Raw genomic sequence first — 24,825 nt, forward strand, 5'->3', positions numbered from 1 at the left:
ACTGCTGAATGTATATTGAATTATTGGATTTCTGTGCATTCTCAGGTAACTTTGAGTGTATTTCTATTTGTATTTAGAAACATTTTAGATCCAAGTGTGAATAGAGGGAAGATTTAGAGGTGAAAGAACAGACAGATAAGGGAAGTTGTATTCTGAGTAGAAGCAGGACGTCTATAGCTGAGAATATCCACCTTTCATTATCAGTCAGAACACTGTTAGTACATGAAATAATTACAAAACACAGTGTAGAATTAAGTGGTTAATATTTCTTTATTTGCATATTATATTATTATCAGATATAATAAAGAGAAGACTGTTACTGACTGCAGTAAGACTCAAAGCTCATTCAAACCAAACACATGTTGGATTCCTGACAAACATGTTAACAATGATAAATGAAAGTTAAAATTAATTCTTCTGTAAATTTAAACATGAAACTGATCTGAAGCTGCTGCAGCTTAAAAAGCAGCAACAAAAGTCTTAAAGTCAAGTCTAAATTCTTCCACTTGAAGCAGATTTAAGGAAGTTAAATGAGTTAAAATGTGAGAAAAGTTTGAGAAATAATGCAGGAAAAGACATTTAATAAAACTCACAGCTTCTTAACAAGAGATAAAATCCAGATTTGAATATTGTTGTCCAAGTCAGACTAAAAATAAAAATTTCTCAGCACACAAAACATACAAATCTCAAAGTGATCTTATGATTCTTTCTTTATGTAAAGAATTCAACTACTCATGTAAAACTGAGACCATATTAATGATATAACAGCAAGGGAGTCATTTCTCTGGTGAGTTGATGTTGGTGTGGAAGTCGTTGATCAGTGGAGTCTGACAGAAGTAGAAGGTTCTCCAAAGTTTTCATAGTTCACCGCACCATCATCTTCATCATTCTGCTCCTGTGAAAAACAACACAAAGAAACCCACTCTGACACACTCACACTGAAAACTCACAAATCACAACCCTACTTCTTTGACCTTTAGGTTTCTGCTGCTGCACATTCAACACAATCACAGATAATCTAACATATACAAATAAATGAAGTTGTTCCTCCCCAAAAGAGCCCTGAACTCCCAGATTTTCCTCCCAGCTGACTGTTGAAGTTTTAAAAGTGAACACAGGTCACAGTGGAGTCAGCAGAACCTGAACGCACCATCAGATATTTACCTGACTGGCTGCTGGACCAGAACGCTTCGCTCTTCGGCTTCTTGCTGAGTATAAAACCTGCACAAACACAAACAGTGAGACATTCACAGTCCTGCACTGACTTACAGTCTCTTAATGTACACATTTGTCTTTTTATACATCAGTTCAGTTGTTATTTTCAACTCACAATGTTGTCATCAGGTGGTCTCTGGTTCCCTGGAAAATAAATGACAGAGTAATATTTCAGTTCTAAAGTTACAGTTTGTTTTAAACTTAACAAATGTTGGTCTGAATTTTCTCACCTCGAGCTCTGAAGAGAAGAACAGTAATCACAGTGATGAGGAGGAGTTCAGCCACACGCATCACCAACATTATGTAGCTCAGAGCAGAACAATCTGTACGAACTGTGGAATATAGAAATGTGTCAGTGAGGAAAGTAGAAAGCAAAAACATTTGAAGTAGTGTGGCTGTAGGGACGACAATGTCAGTCGGTCTATTTGTCCACCAACAATTGCCACAAAATTTTGTACAGACATTTATGTTCCCCAGAGGATGAATCCTAATGAACTTGGAGATTTCTTTTTTCCTTTAGTGCCGCCATGAGGTTCACTTTGTAGTTTTTATTGAAATATCTCAGGATGAATTGTAATATCTTTGATGATCTTCTGACTTTCCATCATCAGCTCAACATTTCAAGTTGTCTAATACTTTGTTTTATGACCAAATACCTGCAATCTAATGACCTTCCCATCATCCTCGGCTGTACTTTAGGTTTTGTGCTGATTAGCAAATGTTAGCATGCTAACACATTAAACTAAGGCCTCAAACATGCTCCATGTAGTGCACAAGTGCACAAACACAAATGGAAATGTCTCCAATGCCAATCTCAGCCCTCAGTGAGGTGATACAGGCTGGTTAAAGCTAATCAGTATGTTTCCATGACCACACAAGTACACAAAATTGTGTCTGTGGAGGGATGTGTATTGTAGGGCTGTGCAATATATCGATATTATATCATCTCTGGACCGCAAAATGGATTTTAATGCACTGTGCTGCTAACTGCTCGTTCTTTTGTTTTCTCCTGGGATTTATATGTTTTCATAATTTTTTTAAAGGGAATTTTTAGATAAGAAGTTAAGAAGTGAACCACCGTCGTAGGACTGAAAACCCAGAGTTAAACCTGATGTTACCTCGTTAACCCCAAATCCTGCTTCATAGTACAGAACTCTGGACTCATTTCCATTGATAATAGTTTGTATTTTTGCAATTTGAACTGATTAAAAGTCTTTGGGAAAGAATGTCTACATCTACACTAGTAAACAGCTGTTTTCACATATTGCCGGGGCAGCAGTGGTTGAATACATTGAATAAAATGTTGAATACATATGAGTGACTTTGTTGCTCACCTTCTTGTGTTGTTGACGTCGTTGTTTCAGGTTCTGTTGTTGTTTCAGCCACACCTGACAGATTAAATAACAAAAACCAACAAACTTTAAAATGAGAAGAAAAAAAAATGTTCACCATCTGCTGTGACTAAATGAGAAAGTATGATATCATCTTAAAACTTAAAATATATCAAATAAACAAATGCAGTTTGTTGTGGTCGTATCTGTTTTTTTCCTGCTTTCAGTTATATTTTCATTTGTTGTCATTGTTGTTGGCTGAGTTGTTGTTGTTTTTCCTTCCTCACCTGGACAAACGAAATCACAAACTGTTCAGTAAGAGAATGCATCATGTTTACCATCTGCAGCAACCAAAGAATAAACAATGATGAAATATTTCAACTTAAAATACATCAAATAAACAAATGTAGTTTGTTATTTTTCATATCAGAATAAAGTGATTTTAAACAGCTCATCATCTTCTCACCTGGTTTCTCACATGACAACTGAGGACCGAAGTTACACAGCTGCACTTTTCCATTGTTGGGATCTGTGACTTCACACTTCAGTAACGTATAATTTGATGTGTAAATATCATGAGAAGTCAGGAAGGAGGCAGTGGCTGAGCAGGTAGACTGTGATGTCTTTGTGGCTCTGGTATTTACGTCCCAGTCGTTTCCATTATACAACCACTTCACTGTGTGTCTGCACTCATCATATGTCGACACAGAGCAGCTTAACGTCACCTCATCAGTGTCCTTATGTTCAGTCACTGGTGAAGATGGAGATATTGTGAGAGAAAGACAACAAGAGTCAGATTAACTTCATCACTGTAATCATAATTATTGTAATGTTTCAGTATATTGTTCTAACAAGACAGTTTGAGCTGAAAACATTATGATGTAAATACTCACTGGTAACAACAGACAGATCAACCTGAGAGTCTTGATATTGTTGTTGTCCTGATTTGAACTGTCGGCAGGTGTAATGACCAATATCCTCAACTGTGACCTTCTTTATAACCAGAGAACAGTTCGCTGTAACACTCAGTCTGTCTGATTTAGCTTTGGCTTCTTTATCAGTCTGCCCCTCTACATCCAGCTCTACTGCTGATGTGTTTCTTGAATGACTGAAGATCCAGGTAGTACTGTCACATTTATCCTGATCAGTCGTCACATTTTCACAAGACAAAGTGACTTCATCTCCATCTCTGACAGTGATGTCGAGGGAAGTTTGTTCAGTTACTGCTGTTGAGAATTTGAGAGAGAAATGTGATAAATGATCTAAAATATGACTGTAGTGTGAATGTTACAAACACACAACATATTTGACTGTCTCAGTAAAATAAATGATATTTAATAAAGTACAACAAGGTAATAATGCAGATTTTTGTATCTTACCTGTAAACTGAAGCCCCAGTATCAGAAATAAAGACATTTTAATCCATCTAAGTTCAACCATCGTGCTTCTCTGTCTTTCTCTCTGTCTTCTTCTCTTGCTCTGAACTCTCAAAATGCAGAAATACACTGTCTACTTCCTATCATGAGCAAAGTGTCTCCTCCTATTTTTCTCACTTGTAAGTTAACAAACTTGTAACTTTTTGTAGGCGGAGCATATTAGCTTCCCTTTTCTTCATGTTCAAAGGTTTTTTGCATTTTACAAGCAAGAACCTGTGGTATCTTATATAATCTTATATATTTATAAAATATCTGTATACTTATAGGATTCGATATTAGAGAAGTTAAGGGTGAATGTTTCCACCTACTCACCACCAAGACCACAACACACTTCCTTTCCACTGCTGTATTTCAAAGTTTATCATGTTTACAATCATGACCTCATCATGTAACACTTTTAACATGTGAAAACATTTTTTTCTCACATCCTGTGCACAGGACCAGAATTTACATTTAAAGATAAATGATTTTGCTTTAAAAAAGGACATTTTCTGTGGCGCCCTAATATTGGTTAAGACACAGACCACATAACTGCAACATCTGATGAGCATAAAGTAATTTAAATTATGTTGTTTGTCTGCACTGTCTGTGTGTCGACACAGAGCAGTTTAACGTCACATTATCAGTGTTCTTATGTTCAGTCACTGGTGAAGATGGAGATATTGTGAGAGAAAGACAACAAGAGTCAGATTAACTTCATCACTGTGATCATAATTATTGTAATGTTTCAGTATATTGTTCTAACAAGACAGTTTGAGCTGAAAACATTATGATGTAAATACTCACTGGTAACAACAGACAGATCATCCGATTTTCATGCAAACAGTCAAAAATTCATTTTTACTTTTAAAATTTAGTTCTGTCTCATCCACAGTGACACAACTCTGACGACAGTCTTGATCAGTAATATGACGGGTAAGCAGCACTAAAGAGGTCAGAGGTCAGATGTCACAGCTGTCTGACAAAGATCCTGTGAAACTGGGATGTAATCACGGATCACAAGATAAAGAAATATGTTTCTGCAGTCAGAGCAGCCATATTAAACCATATTAAGATTCAACAAGTGCACACTGTGTTCGTTCCCACAGTGTATTTGTGACAACGACGTGTTTGACCTCCTGAAAAGAAGAAGAGGAAGTTGAACGTGTGAAGACTGTTAAGTAAGATGAATGGTTGCAGTAACGCAACTCTTCTTAGGAAACACACAGACAGACATGTTAATCCATCTGAATTCAACCATCGTGCTTCACGATCCTTCTTTGTCGATATCTTCAGAACAAGAGATCGACACTCTCAACTGTCAGAGTCTGTAAAGTAGTTTGTGTTGTAGAGAGATACAGCATCTACCTCCTGCAGTTAGTGTGATGTCACTTCCTCATAGTGATACTTAGTCTTTTGTCAGCTGTTGGATTTACTGTATTTTCATCCAAACAGTCAAAAACTCATTTTTACTTTGACATTTGTAACATTTAGTTGTGTCTCATCCACAGTGATGCAACGTTTTTGATCAGCAATAACAGAAGCTGCCGACAGTCAGAGGTCAGAGGTCACAGCAGCCTGACAAAGATTGAACAGGATGAACATGTAGGATGGAGACATGATTATGTGTCACTGATTACAAGACAAAGGAATATGTTTCTGCCTTTAAAAGAGACATTGAGGCAATCTGATGCTGTAAGAAGCAAACTACTGTATATTAAGGCTCATATTTTGTCTCAAGTGCACACTGTGTCCAGTCCCATGATGCATTTGTGATGATGACGTGTCTGACCTCCTGAAAGGAAGAAGATAAGAATTGAGGAAGTTGAATGTGTGCAGATTGTTAGTTAAGATAAATGTTTGCAATAATGCAGCTCTTCTTTTCTGTAGATAGTGTTTATTAGAAAACAGACAGGATTCATGGTGACGTCTGACAGCACACATGAACAGACAGGTGAAGAGTCAAACTTTGACTCTTGATGCTCAACATGGTGCAACATGGTGATACTGTAGCAGCTGTAAAAGAACAGATAAGATGATGTTTTAGTGGTCTGAGACCTGTTAGTTCCTCATTGTATCTTTGAGGTCAGTTTTTCTGAGAAATGAGTGTCAAGTGTTTTAGTGAGAATGTGGAAACAACAGCAGCAGAGCTCTGGAGGTTTTACCCTCTAATGATGACCAGATAAGAATCAGAAACACAAGAAGCTCACAGGAACAGACAGTCAACACTTTATGAAGATACAACTTTCTGCTGAAATCTACTTTAATCTCTGGAAGGTTTGAGGTCTCTGAGACTCCAGCAGTGCACATTACTACATACTGATGCTGAGTTAACTTGTTTATATTTAGTTGAGCTTCAGTTCAGGCAGCTTAACATTTAATATGAAGGTTATTCATGCTATATGCACACTGCAGAGGTGACTTTGGTCATTTAAACTGCATGAAATGTATTTACACTCATCACAATCAAGCGGTAAGTACCATGGCTTGAGGCTGAAAGTACCTCAAGGTGCCACCGACGCTAGATGTTCCATCTGACTCCCATTCAAAAAGCCTCAACTTCTCTCTAGAAATACTGAGTCAAACATTTTTTTCAATAAGTCATTATTGTGTTGATTTGTAGATTAGCAGCTGGAGTGGTTCACAGGGTTTTAACATCACCATGGGTGCATCGGTAAGAATACGAGGAGATCATTGTTGTTCCTGTTTAAGACACTTATTGCCACAGTGCACACATGTAGAGCAGTTGATTGTTGAGGCTTGATATGGTTATGGTTTATATCTATGACTGACAAAAAATATAACAAAGATTAGTAATAAAACACAATAATTAATTAACTAGATACCTACAATTCAATGAATAGTAATTCAAAGTAGACCTGTCACTAATTAAATGAGCAGAGTACTACATCACAAGTATAGTATAAACAAGAATTCTACATAACAGAATAAGTTCTAAAGATTCACATAATTGCATCTCCTTAAGGTATAGAATCTGACCTGTTAACTTATAGTGTATGTAAAGTGTCCTATTACCCTTCAAAGTTTTTACTTCCTAATGGCATATTACCTTATTTTGCTCTAGAAATAAAGCATAAATACAACATCACTTCGAACAACATTTATTTTTACAAAATTTAACAAAATTCAGCATTTGTGTGAGTGGGTCTGTGTCTGTACGTGTGTATGTGTGCATATGTATGTGTGTGTGTGTGTGTCACAGGTAAGAAATGCATGCCTTGAGACCTGGCTGTATTTAAAAGTTTAGCTACGACCGCAGCCACATAAACAAACTGATAGTTTAGGGTGCCTTGTTTGTTTTTTGCCTTTGCGGTGCTGCAGGTTTCTACGTCTGGAAGGAGTGCATGTATATATGTGTTCAGGCAATCGGGGGGCTTTGGACTTACTTTTATCTCTGTATTTCAAAACATATGAATCAGTATTGAAAAGACACATAAATCAGAGCAAATGAAAAAAAATGCCATGGGAATCACTTGTCCTCTTGTTTCACACACACACACACACACACACACACATAGACAGAGTGACAGATATGCACTTGTTCTGTCACTCCAAGCACACGCGCATGCACGAACACACACACACACACACACAAACCTTCAAAGCGCAATAGCATATACTGTACTGTAACTCAGGTAGGCATCTGTATCAGGTATAATATATTTTACTGAGTCAGAAGGCCTGCATGTGCATGTGCATGTGTGTGCATGTGTGTATTAGTACGGGCGGGAGGGTGAAGGTGTGTGTATTTGTGTCTGTGAGAGAGAGAGAGGGAGAAAGGAGTAATGTGACCTGGAGCCCATATAAATAGCATCTTTTTGGCTGCACACACACACACACACACACACACACACACACACACACACACACACACACACACACACACACGCACCAATTTCTTCATACACACATATACATCACATTTAGACAACCCTACCCACATATACAACTCAATGAAGCTGTCATATACTTGGCTGCAGCATTCATAATAGAGGATTAGTGCCCCTAGTGGAACCAGGAAAATAGCATGCATTTTGCACAAAGGGTTAAAAAAGGGAAAATGGCTCAATCAGCTAGAAAATATGAAAAACTAAAACTTTGAAGCCAGGACTTCTACATCTAAAAACTACCAAGCGGTCAAAAACAGAAACAGTCAACAGTTTAGAACAAACAGGCTTTTATTTTGAAGTTACTGAGAAATACTGAGATCTCTTACTTTAGTAAAAGTAGCAATACCACAATGAAAAAATGCTCCATTACAAGTAAAAGTCCTACATTCAACATTTTACTTAAGGAAAAGTACATAAGTATTGGCAGCAAAATCTACTTAAAGTATCAAAAGTAAAAGTACTCTATGTACAAAATGTTCCCCATTGAAAACGTTATATTCATCATATACTGTATATATTTTTATACTGATTCACTGATATGTACATGTAAGCAGAATTTTAATGTTGTTAAGGTAGAGCTCATTTTAAAAACTTATACTGTTGGGGAGTCTAATCTATAACAATGCTATTTTATAGTTATTTTATAAAGTGATCATATGTTTTATGTACAAAGTAGAGATCTGAAAAGTAGCTGGTAACTATAACTGTGAAAGAAATGTCACACAGTTAAAAAGTACAATATTTCACTCTGAAGTGTAGTGAAGTAGAAGTACAAAGATTTTGATTTGTGTGTCTGATTTGTGACATCACAGCTAGCTTTGAGCCAATCATAGTCCAGTGGGCAACTTACATGTACAAGTGTGTAAACTTGAAGCCTCCAGTGCACACACACTGAGAATGGACTTTACAGTGAAGTAAGTGACCTCTTGTGTTCAGCAGTTAAACTTTTGAAATTAACAATGTTGATATTTTCATAGATTCTGGATTTTTCAGTGAGTGAGAAGAAGTAAAATTTATTTTCAGAATTTTAAACTAGTTGACTGAACTATTTTGTGGAAAACCCAGATCAGACACAAGCAGATATTTTTATAGACTGTATCTTAAAACATGTTGATCTTTAATGTTTAGTTTGGAATTCCTTTGTTTAACATGACCCTATAAATGCAGATTTGATCCCACTTTTTTTGTGTGTGTGCAAAAAAACACTCCACACGTCATTGAATCTCCACCTTTTCTGAAGCATTTGCATGCTATATGAAATACAAGTGAATGTGTTAAACATTTTAATTAGCAGATTATATCAATTATAATAAAGAAGAGACTGTTACTGACTCAACAGTCAACAACAATACACAATAAAAGTTAACTAAAATTAAAGCTGCAAGCAGCGTTGGTCGGGACCTCGCACTTTGGCCCGTCGGGATCAGATCATTTTGCTTTTTAAAAATGTGGTGTGCTTTAATTTTGAAAGTTTGATTGACAGGATGAGAATTTTCTGCAGGGTGAAACATGTCTGTCTTGCTCACACCTGTGTCCTCAAAATTATGCAAGTTTTGGGCCCATTCACTTGAATTTCAATAGTAAATTGAAAACTCTTGATGAGTTTGTGTGTAAAACAAATTATTTTCCTAATTTTCATCAAGTTTGTTTTTAGAAAAGGAAAGACTTTTAACCCACATGACCTGGTGAAAGTTTGATTGACATGTGTACTGTCAGGTATGTAGAGACAATAAGTAACTGCAGCTGGACAAATAATCATATATTTGAATGGAGAGTGTGAGCGAACCCACACCTTTTTGAAGCTTTACTGCTTCCACATAGTTTTAGATACAAACTTCTTTTGAACTTTAAATGACCTTTGACCTACAAATCTTGAATTTACATGTTTTTTCTATCTTTTATTGGTTTTGAGATATTAGAGTGTGAGTTTTAAAGTCTTTTCTTGTTCTTTCATCTTATCAGATAAAATCCAGCTGCTGTGTACTGAACTGATTACAAGTCAGAACAGTTTTCACAGCTGATGAAGGAAAAAGGCTTTTAAATGTAAGATGTCATCAGGACTTGAATATCATTCTGCAAATCTTTTTTGGTTCACTAGAACACCAACATCTGATGTAACATAAAGCTGTAAAGAGATGTTTAACTAATGACTAACTTCTCTGGTGAGTCTTTGTTAAAGTTGTTGATCAGTGGAACCTGACATAGGTAGAAGTTTCTCCCAAGTTTTCATAGTTCGCCGTACTGCCATCTTCATCATTACGCTCCTGTGGAAAACAACACAACACACACGAGATTCTGAGTTAAGAAGGAAAAAATAAATGTTAAAGTCAGCAGAACCTGAACGCACCATCAGATATTTACCTGACTGGCTGCTGGACCAGAACGCTTCGCTGTTTGGCTTCTTGCTGAGTATAAAACCTGCACAAACACAAACAGTGAGACATTCACAGTCCTGCACTGACTTACAGTCTCTTAATGTACACATTTGTCTTTTTATACATCAGTTCAGTTGTTATTTTCAACTCACAATGTTGTCATCAGGTGGTCTCTGGTTCCCTGGAAAATAAATCACAGAGTAACATTTCAGTTCTAAAGTTACAGTTTGTTTTACACTTAACAAATGTTGGTCTGAATTTTCTCACCTCGAGCTCTGAAGAGAAGAACAGTAATCACAGTGATGAGGAGGAGTTCAGCCACACGCATCACCAACATTATGTAGCTCAGAGCAGAACAATCTGTACGAATTGTGCAACAAAGAAATGTGTCACTGAGGAAAGTAGGAAGTGAAAACATTTGAAGTAGTGTGGCTGTAGGGACGACAACGTCAGTCGGTCCGTTTGTCCACCAACAATTGCCACGAAATTTTGTACAGACATTTATGTTCCCCAGAGGATGAATCCTAATGAACTTGGAGATTTCTTTTTTTCCTTTAATTTATCTCAGGATAAATTGTAATATCTTTGATGATCTTCTGACTTTCCATCATCAGCTCAACATTTCAAGTTGTCTAATACTTTGTTTTATGACCAAATACCTACAATCTAATGACCTTCCCATCATCCTCGGCTATACTTTAGGTTTTGTGCTGATTAGCAAATGTTAGCATGCTAACACTTAATGTGTTAGCCTAAGGCCTCAAACATGCTCCATGTAAAGTGCACAAACACAAATGGAAATGTCTGTCTCTAATGCCAATCTCAGCTCAGTGAGGTGATACAGGCTGGTTAAAGCTAATCAGTGTGTTTCCATGACCACACAAGTACACAAAATTGTGTCTGTGGAGGGATGTGTATTGTAGGGCTTTGCAATATATATCGATATGATATCAATATCGTGATATGAGATTAGATAGCATCATCTTTGATGACACCTTTGAATCGCTCACAGAGAAAGAACAGAGAATTCCTGTCTGTACGAAGGTGACAAAGTTCAGCTGGAGCTTCATCAAACTGCTCAGCATGTTGTTTTTGAGCAGAAGTGAACTCAAACCAAAGGGGGTCAGCTCTCTGTTGTTGCTATAGCGACCCCAGCTGCAACACTCAGACTGCAGCTCACGCTTGTGTCACGTTAAAAATTTTCAGGTAACACTCTCCAGAACGCAACACATGAAATTGATCTTGCATGGAGCATGTTTGGGGCCTTAGATGATGAACATTTTAAACACTTTAAATGTTATACCTGCTACACATCAGTTTGTTAGCAGTAAAAGCACTGCTGTGCCTCAGTACAGCCTCACAGAGCCACTAGCATGGCTGCATGACTCTTAGTCTTGGTTTAAAAGATTTTGGCTACTAATCAAAATTTCAAGACTTCGTTTGTGGGTAATTTTGCAATTTGAACTGATTAAAAGTCTTTGGGAAACAATGTCTACATCTACACTAGTAAACAGCTGTTTTCACATATTGCCGGGGCAGCAGTGGTTGAATACATTGAATAAAATGTTGAATACATATGAGTGACTTTGTTGCTCACCTTCTTGTGTTGTTGATCTCATTCTTTCAGGTTCTGTTGTTGTTTCAGCCACACCTGACAGATTAAATAACAAAAACCAACAAACTTTAAAATGAGACAAAAACACATTGTTCACCATCTGCTGTGACTAAATGAGAAACATTTATATCAACCTAAAACTTAAAATACATCAAATAAATAAATGTAGTTTGTTATTTTTCATATGATAATAAAGTGATTTTAAACAGCTCGTCATCTTCTCACCTGGTTTCTCACTGGACAGCTGAGGACTGAAGTTATACAGCTGCACTTTTCCACTGTTGAGATCTGTGACATTACACTTCAAAAAATAATTTGATTTGTAAATAAAATGAGAATTCAACAAGGACGCAGTGGCTGAACAGGTAGACTGTGATGTCTTCAAGTCTTTGTTATCTTTGTCCACATCTTTACCCTGATACACCCACTTCACTGTGTGTCTGCACGCATCATATGTCGACACAAAGCAGCTTAACGTCACCTTGCCATTGTCTTTATGTTCAGTCACTGGTGAAGATGGAGATATTGTGAGAGAAAGACAACAAGAGTCAGATTAACTTCATCACTGTAATCATAATTATTGTAATGTTTCAGTATATTGTTCTAACAAGACAGTTTGAGCTGAAAACATTATGATGTAAATACTCACTGGTAACAACAGACAGATCAACCTGAGACTCTTGACCTTGTTGTCGTCCTGATTTGAACTGTCTGCAGCTGTAACGACCAACATCCTCAACTGTGACCTTCTTTATAACCAGAGAACAGTTCACTGTAACATTCAATCCAATCTGCCCCTCTACAATCAGCTCTACTGCTGCTGTGTTTCTTGAATGACTGAAGAGCCAGGTAGTACTGTTACATTTATCCTGATCCTTTATCACGTTTTCACAAGGCAAAGTGACTTTCTCTCCATCTCTGACAGTGAAGGAGAGGAAAGTTTGTCCAGTTACTGTTGTGGAGCAAAAAAGAGAAAAACTATGAAAACCATTTAAAATAAGAACATGAAAAACATGGTGTGGAGAAAGTTGATGATAATTCTTAACAAATCACTCACCACGCCCAAAACAACAAAATAAATATTCTTCTAAGTTAAATGAATGTTTATTAAATGCTGTTTTATGTTTTTAAAGCAGTCTTACCTGTCAGAAGCAGCAGCAGCAGAAATAATGAAATCCATCTGAAACCAGACATTCTGCTGTGTCTCTCTCAGTGTCTAACGAACTAATGTGTCCTCAGATAAAAAGTCGTCCGTATGGTGAAGAGATGTAGATGTCACTCCCCTATGATTGCTTCACTTGTTGGTTTTGTGTTTTTTTTTTGTGATGAGGCATCTGCGTCACGTCCTCCTGGTTGCTGAACTTCATATTTCTGTCTGTATTGTCTGACATTTTTTGATGTAAATGTTTGATTTAAAAAAAAAAGCGAGAACATGCAGAAATTCAAAAAAACTAACTAAAACAACCCAAACAAAACATACAAGAACACACTAAAACCAGACTGACAAACTGGTTAACTTGATGACCTGATGACCCCTAACATGATGAAATGATGGTGTGTCAATGGTTGGTGAGCTGTCAGTTCCTTATTCTGTTGAAAACTTGATAAGAAGTTACACCACTGCAATGAATTCACAGTTTTTAGACCTGGCACTTCCCTTTTTATATTCCCTCAGTAAAAATAATACTCCATCTCTCATCTATTTATTATTAATTTACTCCCTCTGATTTGACTCATCGTTTAAAATTAGGACCATACTTTCTAAGACAAACTCTACCAGATCAATCCAAAAGTTAACAAATATTCGATAAGGTTACTGCGTCTGGTGGACCTCCAGAATGCTTCAGTTTCTACCAAATCTATCTCTGTTTTGTCCTCAGCTACAAACATCACATCATTTCTCTCTAGAAATACAAACACCTTGATGACTTCTCTCCTTTTAAAGAATACTGTGGATCAAATCATTTATACTTGGCTCTCAGGATGTCCGTTGTTAGTTCAGACTGAAGTGAAAACAACTATTGGATCAATTGATATAAGATGTTGTACAGACGTTTGTGGTCCAAAGAGGATGAATCCTACTGACTTTGAAGATCCCATGAGGCTCACATTTGTGTTTTTTAGTGAAACGTCTCAGTTAAATATTGGATGAATTGCCATAAAATTGGGTTCAGACGTTCATGTTCCTCTCAGGATGAATTATAACAACTTCGATCCTCAGACTTTTCATTTCCGACTGGCGTAAATTTGTGAACTGTGTTTTATTTTTGATTCTCCTGTTTTATCTGTCTTATTCTATTTCAGCTTATTTTTTTTAATCTCCTAATATTTTACTCTTTTAAATACTAGTTAAATGTGTTTTTGTGTGTCTTTAATGTCTTGTAATGTATTTTATGTCTTATGAGAAGCACTTTGAATTGCCTTGTTGTTGAAAGGTTATATACAAATAAACTTGCCTTACCCAACACCATCATAAAGTCCATCCATCCATCCATTTACCACCACTTATCCAGGACCGGGTGGTGGTGGCTTCAGACTGGGTAAGGTAACCCAGACATCCTTCAATGCCCTCCAGCTCCTCCTGGGGGATCCCAGGGTGTTCCTCCCAGGCCAGAAGAGATATGTAGTCCCTCTAGCGTGTTCTGGGTCTGTCCCGGGGTCTCCTACCAGTTGGATGTGTCTGAACACCTCCAGAAGGAGGCGTCCAGGAGGCATCCTAACCAGGTGCCCAAACCACCTCAACAGGCCCATCTCGATACTCCGAGCTCTCTCCGGATCTCCGTACTCCTCACCGTATATCTCTAAGGCTGAGCCCAGACACCCTCCGGAGGAAACTCATTTCGGCTGCTTCAGTGATCTCATTCTTTTGGTCACTGCCCAAAGCTCGTGACCAGAAGTGATGGTTGGAACATAGACTGACTGGCTCAGCTCCTTCTTCACCACATCATCAGGTCAACATTTTAGTTTTGTCCAAAACACTTAATACCCGCAAAATTAATGACATCAGCCTCAGGTGTACTTTGTGCTAATTAGCTAATGTTAGCGTGCTAATATGCTAAACTACAGTACATTAAGAACAGTTAACAGACCTGCTTATCATTAGCATGTTAGCATTGTTATTATAAGTAGGGTTATGTTAGTATTTAGTTAATTCTCACTGAGCTGCTAGCATGGCCATAGACTCTTTAAGGGCCTTACTTTTATGGTAACAAAACAATCAGCATTTTCCTTATCTTGAAAAAATTTAGCGGCTAGTGTAACGGACTTGGCAGAAATGGAACGTAATATTCATAAGTATGTTTTAACTAGTGTATAATCACCTGAAAATAAGAACTGTGTTATTGTTACCTTAGAACGAGCCCTTTATATCTACACAGAGAGCGGTTCCTCTTCCACGACGCCCGCCATGTTGCACCACCATGTTTCTACAGTAGCCCAGAACAGACAAACCGAACACTGGCTCTAGAGTTTTTTGTGAGTTTCGCGGACACTGTAGGTTCTCCTACATGCTTGAAAGGGGAGGGGGAGGGGTGTACACTCGGTTGCAATCTGCAACGTCACCACTAGATGCCACTAAATCCTACACACTGCACCTTTAAGTTTAGTGTAGCACTTTTCATACAGTGGTTGTAACTCAAGTGCTATACACAGAGGAAGACATTTAAAATAAGTACAATACATTAAAAATAAAAATAAACATACATAGATGTTGGGGAGGAAGTTAATTGAAGGCCAGTCTGTACAGGTGAGTTTTTACTTGGCTTTTAAAGGTGCTTGCAGAGGTCGCCTCTTTCATTTCTGCTGATGAGGTGTTCCATATTTTCTTATGTTGTATGCTTCTTATGTATTATTATGCTAAAAATTATCAAACGCCTGAGGTGAAAAAGTCTGTTTTTGTGATAGACTTTATGTAGGAGTCAAAATCTAGAGATCTGTCCACTCAGTTTTGTAAAAGCTTTGTTCTGGACACGAGGCCTGTCCGTGTGGTGCTTTTGTGCCTGGTGCAGCACACACAGTTCAAATAACAGGAAGTTCATTCAAATGAAGCTGCACAAAGAAAGTTGTTGATATTTTGGTCAAAACTGGGTCTTAGAAATTGCAGATAAGTTTGATTTCTTTTAGAAACTTGTAGGTAAAAAAAATAATGTTTCCAGCTGCTTATTGTAAATAACATCAACCAAAACAATGAGGTTTAAAGTTATTTCAGGAAGACGGTCCGTCAGCGGTTAGTGGTGAGCTGTTTGTTCCATAATCGGTGTTGAAATATGTGTAGGATGTTTTGCAATCAATAAAAGTTCAACTGCAACAGAGGCGTAGTTGTTTGTACTTATAATAGAAACACCTAATACACTGAAACACTTTGTTACGGATGTTTTGGTGTCTGATCTTAAGCAAGAAAATCCCAAATAGAATTTTTTCACACCATAAAGACTTTATAATAAAAATAAACTAAATGAAAATAGAAGAAACCGTCTGTAACAGGAAACACAAACACACTAATGTGACTTCTCTTAGCGTGTAATAAACACAGACAACATTTAATAGGGGTAACCAATATTTTAATATAATTTTTTTAATTTAGATATGAAACACTTCATAAAATAAACTTTTTTTTTTTTTTTTTTCCAAATTGTGTCATGGGGTCGTGTTGAGCATGTTCTCATAACTGGAATGAAATCATTTTAAAACATCGCAATGAAATAGGCAGTTTTTGAAACTACAGTAATACAATTTTCCATTTACGTGACGTCACAGAGGTCAAGAAACAAGATCCAGCAGCTGCCTGCATCCACAGAAACCATGGAGATAAAAATAAAAACAAAGAAAGAAACACACACACACACACACACACAAACACACACACACACACACGTGGTACATAATCACAAGATCGTCTGCCTCGAATCCAACACATACTGTACTCTTGGTAAAAAATAACGTGCTTTAAAGTATCTCAGAGAAATGAAAAAGGTAAAGAAGAGGTATGTGAAATGGAGTCGTGGGTGTGAAAGCAAGTCCCCTTTAAAAAAAAACAAACATAATATACAGACAAAATAAGACCACGTCCACAAGAAGCCGCCCAATTTTTAAAATGCTGTGAGAACAACGAGCGAGATCTCCGTCCGTAACCTCAGATACTTTATACTCTGGTCAAATGTATGTTTATCTGCCTCCATTGTCAGATAATGGAACAAGTATTAAATCTAAATAACTGTCCGTCATAGCCTGCTGCTCTGCCCCGCAGGTAAAAAGAATCGATGATTTTATGACTCGCACATGTTTTCATTATTGATTCATCTGCTGACTGTGTCCCAGATGAATCTATGAAATGTCAGAAAATAGTTAAAAATGCCCATCACAGTTAGAAATGTCTTGTTTTTTTGTGACTAACACGCTAAAAATCATAAAATATTCAGCGATATTCAAAGATATAAAAACAGGAAAAAGCAGCAAATTCTCACATTTTCAAATCGACTCATTGTCTGAGCTCTAATTAGACATTTTCTGACAAAAAAAAAAAAGGAAAAAAAAATACAGTTAAGTGACAACAGCTGTGTTGTTGATCAGCTATACTGACATTTAAAATGAGTGATGTGATAATAATGACTGGGCAGGTGTGCGTCTCGTCTCGTCGGGTGAGAAAGACGCCGACTTGTTGTGGACGGAAGGCAGAAACACAAGAGATCAAAGATTTTTTTTAAAAATTGAGCCGGTTTAATGTGGACGTGCTCTTGAGTCAGTGCAATGAAGTTTATAAAAAAAAAAAAAAGAAAAAAAAAAAAAAAAAAAGAAAAAGCGGTCTGGATGCTGGATACTGGCTTTCTGCAGCAGCTGGTTTGGAGACTTTTCACACGGCCATCTTCTCTTCAGTTCGCTGAGGCTCCGACGGCCTCGCCAGCTTCACAGTCCCTGATTTGACTCTTGGCTTTTTCCACCGGCTGGACCCGTGTTCGGGTTCAGGGAAGGAAGATTCAGCCACCAGTCGACGGCTGGTAAACTTTACCCGTTGACTTTGGGTTCGTCCGCTATCGGGGGGGCCGTTTTGAAAGTAACCAGCCGAGATGTGAAAGTCCTCTCCTGTGCTTTAATCTGGCTGGTGAATTCATCGGAGTGGCCGCTCAAGCTTCCGAACCTCAAAGTCAGGTTTCCCGCCCTTCCCGATTTTAGTTTTCAGTGCAAATCGGTAAGAAAAAGTCTTTCTTACGTCCACTGTACCTCACGCTGAAGGAGCTGTTTACAAAGTGCCTCAGTTCGCAGGGGACTTTTTTTTTTTTTTTTTTCTTCTTTTTTGGAAAAAAAAAAAAACCTCAGTAACAAAACTAGAATCTCAGTTAAAATAACGAGGAAAAATATACACAAATATATTATGTACATTTACACAAGCTCTTTTAAAAAGTCGATCGACGCGAGGCTGCCTTTTTCAAAACTATTCACAGAGAAAGAGCCTTCATCGCTTCGCAAACATGGAGACGCTGATCGTGTTGCTGCTGGAGACGACTTCAGCCTCCCGCTGCACTTTCATACCTTCACTTTTTCTTTTTTTTTTTTAATAGTAACCATTTGTTTTCTCATAAATTCAAATCACAAAAACATCTTACTCTCTTATTTCTCCTGTCAAAGAGAAGAGTAAATATCTGATTAAGGACCGACATACACAGCATGTCAGTCTGATCTCCAGCAACAACAAGGAGGCTCCGAACTGTTTACAAATGCAGGCAGCGTGCTGGCTTATTACAGGAAAATGTACTACAGTTAATAAAAACTCCCTATATTGTATTGCAATGTGTTAAAGGCCAAACTTAATTTATCTCATTACTAATTTTCCAGTTGTTGGCAATCGGTGATATCCGTCGGGACTCCGCACTCGCCGTCACGCTTTATCTTGAACCTTCAGCAGCGACTTTAAATGAACAGTCATTTGCTCTCGGCTTTGGTTGCTCTGTTGAGGCTCGTTTTCTCCGACCCAGTGACTGGGCGGTTTAGGTAAGACACTGGGTGAGGGCGGCTCACTGAACTTGGCTCCAGCGTACACCTTCTCGCCGTCTTTGAGGTATTCGGGCGCGGCTTCGGCGGGCGGCGCGTTGAAGATCTTCAAGTTGTTGGACGCGTGGAGGGGTTTTTTCTGCTCTCGGAGCGCGGGCTGGTGGGGGGAGGAGGGCTTGTTCGGGCTGCCGTTGTCTTTCTTCTTGGAGGCGTGAGGAGCCCCGGTGCTTTGGCCCTGCTTGTGGCTCCGGACGTTCACATTTTGGCTGATTTGTTCGTGTCCGACCGGGCCGCGGGCTGGTTGGCCTCCTGACGGCGCCGGCCCTCGCTCCGATCTGCCACCTTTAGATTTCAGCAGCTGTGAAACAGAAACAAACGGTTATTAATCAAACTATCTGACAAACTCTTAAATCAACATCCTCACAGTGAGTGTTTCACCACATCTCACTGTCTTCGTCTCAGTGACCACAAACCCCAACGTGTCTTTTAAATCAATTTAAATTAAATGATTCGTTTTGATAAGAGATGTATGTAACTTTAAAATCACAAAAGTTTCAGTTTCTTATAGCAGGTGCTTGAGTGGATGCAGATTATTAAACAGGAAGTCTGTGCTCTACATGAGTTGAATCAAGTGTTACTGATGGTTCAAAGCTGTACTTTTAAATATACACAATGATTACAGCCTTGCAAATGATGCAGGGCTCAACTGTTTTGCACATAAAGACCTAGAAAAAAATACATTTCAATCATGTTTTTGACTGACTGAAATCATGGGTTTTCCCAAACTGTGAACAAAAAAATAAAAGATTTTATGTTTCAACCGTGCTGCCCAGCTCACGGAGGAGCTTCAGTCTGTGTTCACATGAACTTAAGTAACCAGATTTCTGGAAGCGTGGCTTGCTGATTTTAATTTTAAATGGTAAGGACGCTGCTTCCTGACTTTTATTTTTTTTTTGGTATTTGGTGTGTGTGTGTGTGTGTGTGTGTGTGTGTGTGCGTGTGTGTGTGCGTGTGTGTGTGTTGGAGCAGTCGGGCAGGCATTTTAACAGTTAAAAGTTCAGCTGTGGAGGTGGACTTCTACACGCTTCCCTGTTTTAGTTTCAGTTTTAGTCAGACTTTGGACGCATCACTCTGTGTAACAATGTCTCCTTTCATCCAGCTGCTTCCTTCTGTGCTTTCCCTGTCTGCAGTCTATTGTTATGAACATGCATACTTGTAAAAAAAAAAAAAACAAAAAAAAAACTGGTCACAAGTATCTTGTAGATAGCAGAGAAATCTGCGTTCTCCAGAGAATAATCTACTTGGGGAAACAAGGTTTCTCTAATCCTCAACCCCAGTTACTAGAACCAGGTTCTTTGTTTACATGACAGTTAAGACATCAGCGTTCTGGAGAAAAACAGCAGTCAGGTGTCCATATGAACAGTGAAAGAGGTTTTCCTCGCTGTAATCATTCCTCCTGTTCATACTGGATATTAAAAGATCCTTCAAATGTGTTTTTAATGGAAGTGATGGAGGATAAAATCCACAGTGTGTCCACACAGTCATTTAAAAGTCTGTGTGAAGCTTCTATTCAGCTTCAGCAGTCTGAGTTAGTCACATCAAGTGGATATCTGACACATTTACAGTCTTTTTAGCATAAAATTTCCTCTTTGTGTTTCCTCGGACAGTGTTTCCCTGTTGAGCTGCAGGTGGAAGTATAGTAACAAAAAGAGGAACTTTGGCACTAAAAAGACTGTAACGTTGAAAGATATCTACTTGATTTGACTCATTTGGACGCTGAAGCTTCATATTAGCTTTTGTCCTCCATCACTTCCATTGTAAGGTCATTATGAAGGGATCTTCTAATGGTCAGTATGAACAGGAGGAATGATTACAGCAAGAAAAAAACAGGTTTCACTGTTCATTTGGGCTCCTGACTGTTGTTTTAAGACACAACTGAAAAACTGTGAACTCGTCCTTTAAGTGCACATAAAAAGCACTGAGTATGTTGTTTAGAAACTGGTTTTTGTTTTGTGAGTGAAAAGAGGACAACCACACACGGATGAAGCGGTTAGGTAACGAGGTTTAGGAGCTTAAACAGTTTCGTGCAAACCTCAAACCATAATCACACTTCCATCCAACCTGCTTCACAACATTTCCTCTTTTTACTCTCTGCACCGGTCCTGACAACATACGGTCGTATATTCTGTTAAAAATCAAGTTCCACAGCTTCCCCCCCCCCTCCAATAACTATCAGACACAGTCAGTGTCTGCCCCGTAACAACTGTTAAATTACATAACTTTAATACGTCAATAAACCATTATATATGATAGTGTTGAATACGTCATAAAACATGTGCAAAGCTTTTTCTTGTTCTCTCTCTTTCTTGTTTTCTAAGTGTTATGAAACCTGCAGTTCTTCTTCTCCTCTTTTATCTTACAGACAAACCTGCCGCAGCCTGCGTTTCTCTGCCTGAAGCGGCCGACAAACAGAGGAAGTCAGACTTGTTCACCACATGTCTACTTTCGATTCTTCACAGCATGGATTAGTAACTGCGTCATTTCAAACCCCTCAGGCACAACTGGGGATTTAATCAAGATTAAACCCGCTTTAGTTCAATAACACATGAACCTTTTATTCGGATGACAGAGTTTATTATCTTTTTATGAGTCTTTGAAAGCGCATATCTTTAAAAACTTTATGAAAGTGGTGTAAGTAGGGTGGCAAGTACGATTATTGTCAACTGCTGATTATTCTCTGCATCTACAGGATGATATTTTGGTCTAAAACATGTCAGAAAATGGTGAAAATGCAATTTCAGAGGCCAAATTAATGTCTTATAATGTCTTGTTTTGTCTGATTGACAATCAGAAACTCAAAAATATTCAATTCAAGATCACAGAAGACTAGAACTACAATGATTAGTCAATTAATGGATAAGTTGCCAACTACTAAATCAATTGCCAGCTGTTTTGATAATCAATTCATCACTTGCAGTCGTTCTTTAAGAAAAAAAAAGTCCAAATTCTCTGATTTCAGCTTCTCAAATGTGAATATTTTCTGGTTCTGGTTCTGGTTCCTTTAGTCCTCTATGACAGTAAACTGACACTAAATCTGAAACTGTGTTTTAATGAGTCTCTGGAGTTTCCTGGTTAATCTAATCCAGATTTGCATGTCTAAGTATAGTAGTTTTTGTTCTAGACCTAGTCTAATGTGGTCTGGATGGAGAATTATTTGTTTTATATATTTTATAATATTTTTTTCATTTTTCACAAGCAAAAAAAGGGTTTCACAAATCTGAAAGTGGGCTAACAATTTTTTATAAGTGTAAATGGTGAAAAGACTGAATCAGCCGTTGAGTATTAATATTTATGTTTCCCCTTAACTTTCCCTTCATCCCCGGAGCGGAAGCTAACTTTAGCGTCGTTTAAACCGAGGAGTTAATGTTACCTCTTTCCTGGCTCCCGGTTTGAGATGACGGAGGTTCAGTACGGTCTCGGTACCGGCAGGCAGCTCGGTACCGGGCTGAGCTGCGGATGAAGCCGTCAGACTGTTGTTGTTGTTGTCGGTCAGGCGGATGTTGAGGTTGTTTCGCGGAGGTTTCTGGTGATGTAGCGGCCGCAGCTTCTTCCCTCCTTTCTTCAGTACCGCCGGTCTCGCCTTGTTTCCCGTGTTCACCCCATCGCTGCCGGTGATCGGGTTGTTGTTTTCGACGTTGCCGATGTTGGCCTCACCGCTGTGAACCGAAGATCCGTCCAACATTTCTCTGAAGTGGCGAAAACATAAACAGGCTGTGAAATTCCTCCGCAGCTAACAACGTCACAAGCTAACAGTTGACTGAATTCGCTTCTTCGCGGGCGGATAATAAACTTTCTTATCCGAGTTGAGGACAAACTTAACGGATATAACGTTATGTTGTCGTCTCACGAGTTGCACCGTGTGAAAGTGTCGGGTTTTATTTATTTATGCTGTTAAAAATCGTCGGACGTCTAATCCCGTGATGGCGCGTCGGAGCTGCCGAGTATGTCCGCCAACGAAGAAGAACTCTAATGCTAACTTCCGGTGTTGTATTTCAAAATAAGACGCCTCTGAAGGATGTACTGCTGACTGAAGTTTTACCCAATTTTTTTTACTATGATGGAGAGTGAACCAGAGTTATCTGCCAATTTGAACAAACAAAGGACAAGAAAATAAAAATGAATAAACAAAAAAGACCTACCTAGATTTAACTGAACACTAAATTCTTTTGGTCGACCCAGTTTCTCTCAGATAATAGAAGAGACTCCCAGCCCAATGGTAAATACATTTTTCAGATTCCACTCCAAGCTTCCTGACTGGGACTCCACTAGAGTATCTTTGCATGATTCAGTTAAAAGAAACTCTCTGTGTCTTTAAGGCCCTCCCAATGAGCCCAAACAGTAAACATAATTGTACCTGTATTTATCTAGTGGTTCCCAGTCGTGGAAGAAGTATTCATATCAGTAAGTAAAAGTAGAAATACTACAATATAAAAAGTAAAAGTCCTACACTCAAAAAGTTTAAGTATCAGCAAACTGTAATGAGGAAGCCACCTGTTTACTTTCACTTCTTCACAGCATGGATGAGTAACTGCGTCATTTCACCCCTCAGGGACAACTGGTGATTTAATCATGAATAAACCCACTTTAGTTCAATAACACATGTACTTTTCATTTGAATGACAGCAAGTGATGATTATTGTCAACTGCTGATTATTCCCTGCATTTATAGAATGATCTTTTCATTTGTAACATGTCAGAAAATGGTGAAAATGTCCATTGTAATTTCCAAGGCCAAGTTAATGTGTAATAATGTCTTGTTTTTTCTGACCAACAGTCTAAAAATCACAAATATTCAATTTAGGATCTATATCAGTAAGTAAAAGTCCTACTACACTCAAAGTTAAAGTATCAGCAAATCTAACACGAATATTACAAATAAAAGCGATCTGAGTTTTTTATTACTTGAATTTTGATTGCCTACAGGTGAATTATATTTTCTGTAAAATGTGTTTCCCAGTAGAAGGTGTTGTTTGTGGTGAATGTTTTTTTTTTTTTTTTTTACTAAAAATAGTTGAATTTTATTAGATTTTGTTCCTGGAATCAGCATATAAAATACCTATATCATTAACTGTAAAATATATAATCAACCCTGAAATTGCAGAGGACATGATGTCAGTGTCGGTACCTGCTCATATGCTGCAGAATGGCCCCTCTTAGTGTTATTTTATAATATAAATTATTATTATCATTACTATATATTTTAATTATTATTACAGATATGTGCATAATCAGGATCAGAAGAATCAGAATCAGGTTTGCACGTACAAGGAATTTGTTTGGTTGCGGTACCAAAATATATAATATGTATAATCTATACAAAGTAAGAGACAATACAAGTCATCATACATAACACACACACACACACACACACACACACACACACACACACACACACACACACACACTGCTTACCCAACAGCCCATTAAACACTCACACACTCTTCCCTACTAGGCAATATTTATATTTTTACCACATCACAAATGTGCAATAGATATACAATATATATATACAATTGTAAATATTTATTTCATGATCTAATTGGAACTAGAAGAAGACAAATTTGACTGCCTTCAGTGTTGCCACCCAGTGTGTTGCTGTGAGTCTTGAATCATAAATACTATGAAATAGAAATTTACAACAAAAAGTAAAACATATGAATGTACGTATATGTGGAGTAAAAAGCACAAAAATACAAATTGTAGTGAAAACACATATCTCAAAATAATATGTAAAGTACTTAGTTACTCTCCAGAATTGATCACTACAACATATTGATACAGTATTGTTATTATTGTTATTTGCAGGTCCTACACTATTATTTTTTTGTACAGAAGCTCAGCACTTCCTGTGTCATTCCGTCTAACTTGACAGCTTTTCTCTTCCTTATTTCCAGTAAGGGGCGTTTCTAGCTGCATCCT

General features: G+C 37.9%; 2 protein-coding genes across 2 annotated transcripts; both read right to left on the reverse strand.

Annotated features, from left to right (window-relative positions):
• Positions 1-251: 251 nt before the first annotated feature.
• On the reverse strand, positions 252-12,594 carry LOC122965568. The gene is made up of 7 exons (XM_044329721.1): positions 12,512-12,594; positions 12,088-12,369; positions 2,550-2,603; positions 1,446-1,547; positions 1,331-1,359; positions 1,165-1,221; positions 252-895 (listed from the first exon to the last, which is right to left on the reverse strand). Coding segments are annotated over exons 1-7 (603 nt in total). The 5' UTR covers positions 12,513-12,594; the 3' UTR covers positions 252-817.
• Positions 12,595-16,962: 4,368 nt separating this feature from the next.
• Positions 16,963-22,883, reverse strand: pnrc1 (proline-rich nuclear receptor coactivator 1). Its single transcript, XM_044329714.1, has 2 exons — positions 22,277-22,883; positions 16,963-19,204 (listed from the first exon to the last, which is right to left on the reverse strand). The coding sequence occupies exons 1-2, from the start codon at positions 22,586-22,588 to the stop codon at positions 18,734-18,736; spliced, it is 783 nt and encodes a 260-aa protein (XP_044185649.1). The 5' UTR covers positions 22,589-22,883; the 3' UTR covers positions 16,963-18,733.
• Between the last annotated feature and the right edge of the window lie 1,942 nt (positions 22,884-24,825).

The sequence above is a fragment of the Thunnus albacares genome, chromosome 16 (assembly GCF_914725855.1).
Source record: "Thunnus albacares chromosome 16, fThuAlb1.1, whole genome shotgun sequence".
Lineage (NCBI taxonomy): Eukaryota > Metazoa > Chordata > Actinopteri > Scombriformes > Scombridae > Thunnus > Thunnus albacares.

Bases quoted from the DNA above. Each gene is read 5' to 3' on its own strand.
- LOC122965568 (XM_044329721.1), bottom strand. The intron at 1,548-2,549 runs GTGAGCAACAAA...TATATTCCACAG, and splicing joins GACGTCAACAACACAAGAAG to TTCGTACAGATTGTTCTGCT. The intron at 896-1,164 runs GTAAATATCTGA...TGTTTTTCACAG, and splicing joins CTGGTCCAGCAGCCAGTCAG to GAGCAGAATGATGAAGATGA.
- pnrc1 (XM_044329714.1), bottom strand. From the start codon at position 22,588: ATGTTGGACGGATCTTCGGTTCACAGCGGTGAGGCCAACATCGGCAAC. The intron at 19,205-22,276 runs GTAACATTAACT...TCTGTTTCACAG, and splicing joins AACCGGGAGCCAGGAAAGAG to CTGCTGAAATCTAAAGGTGG.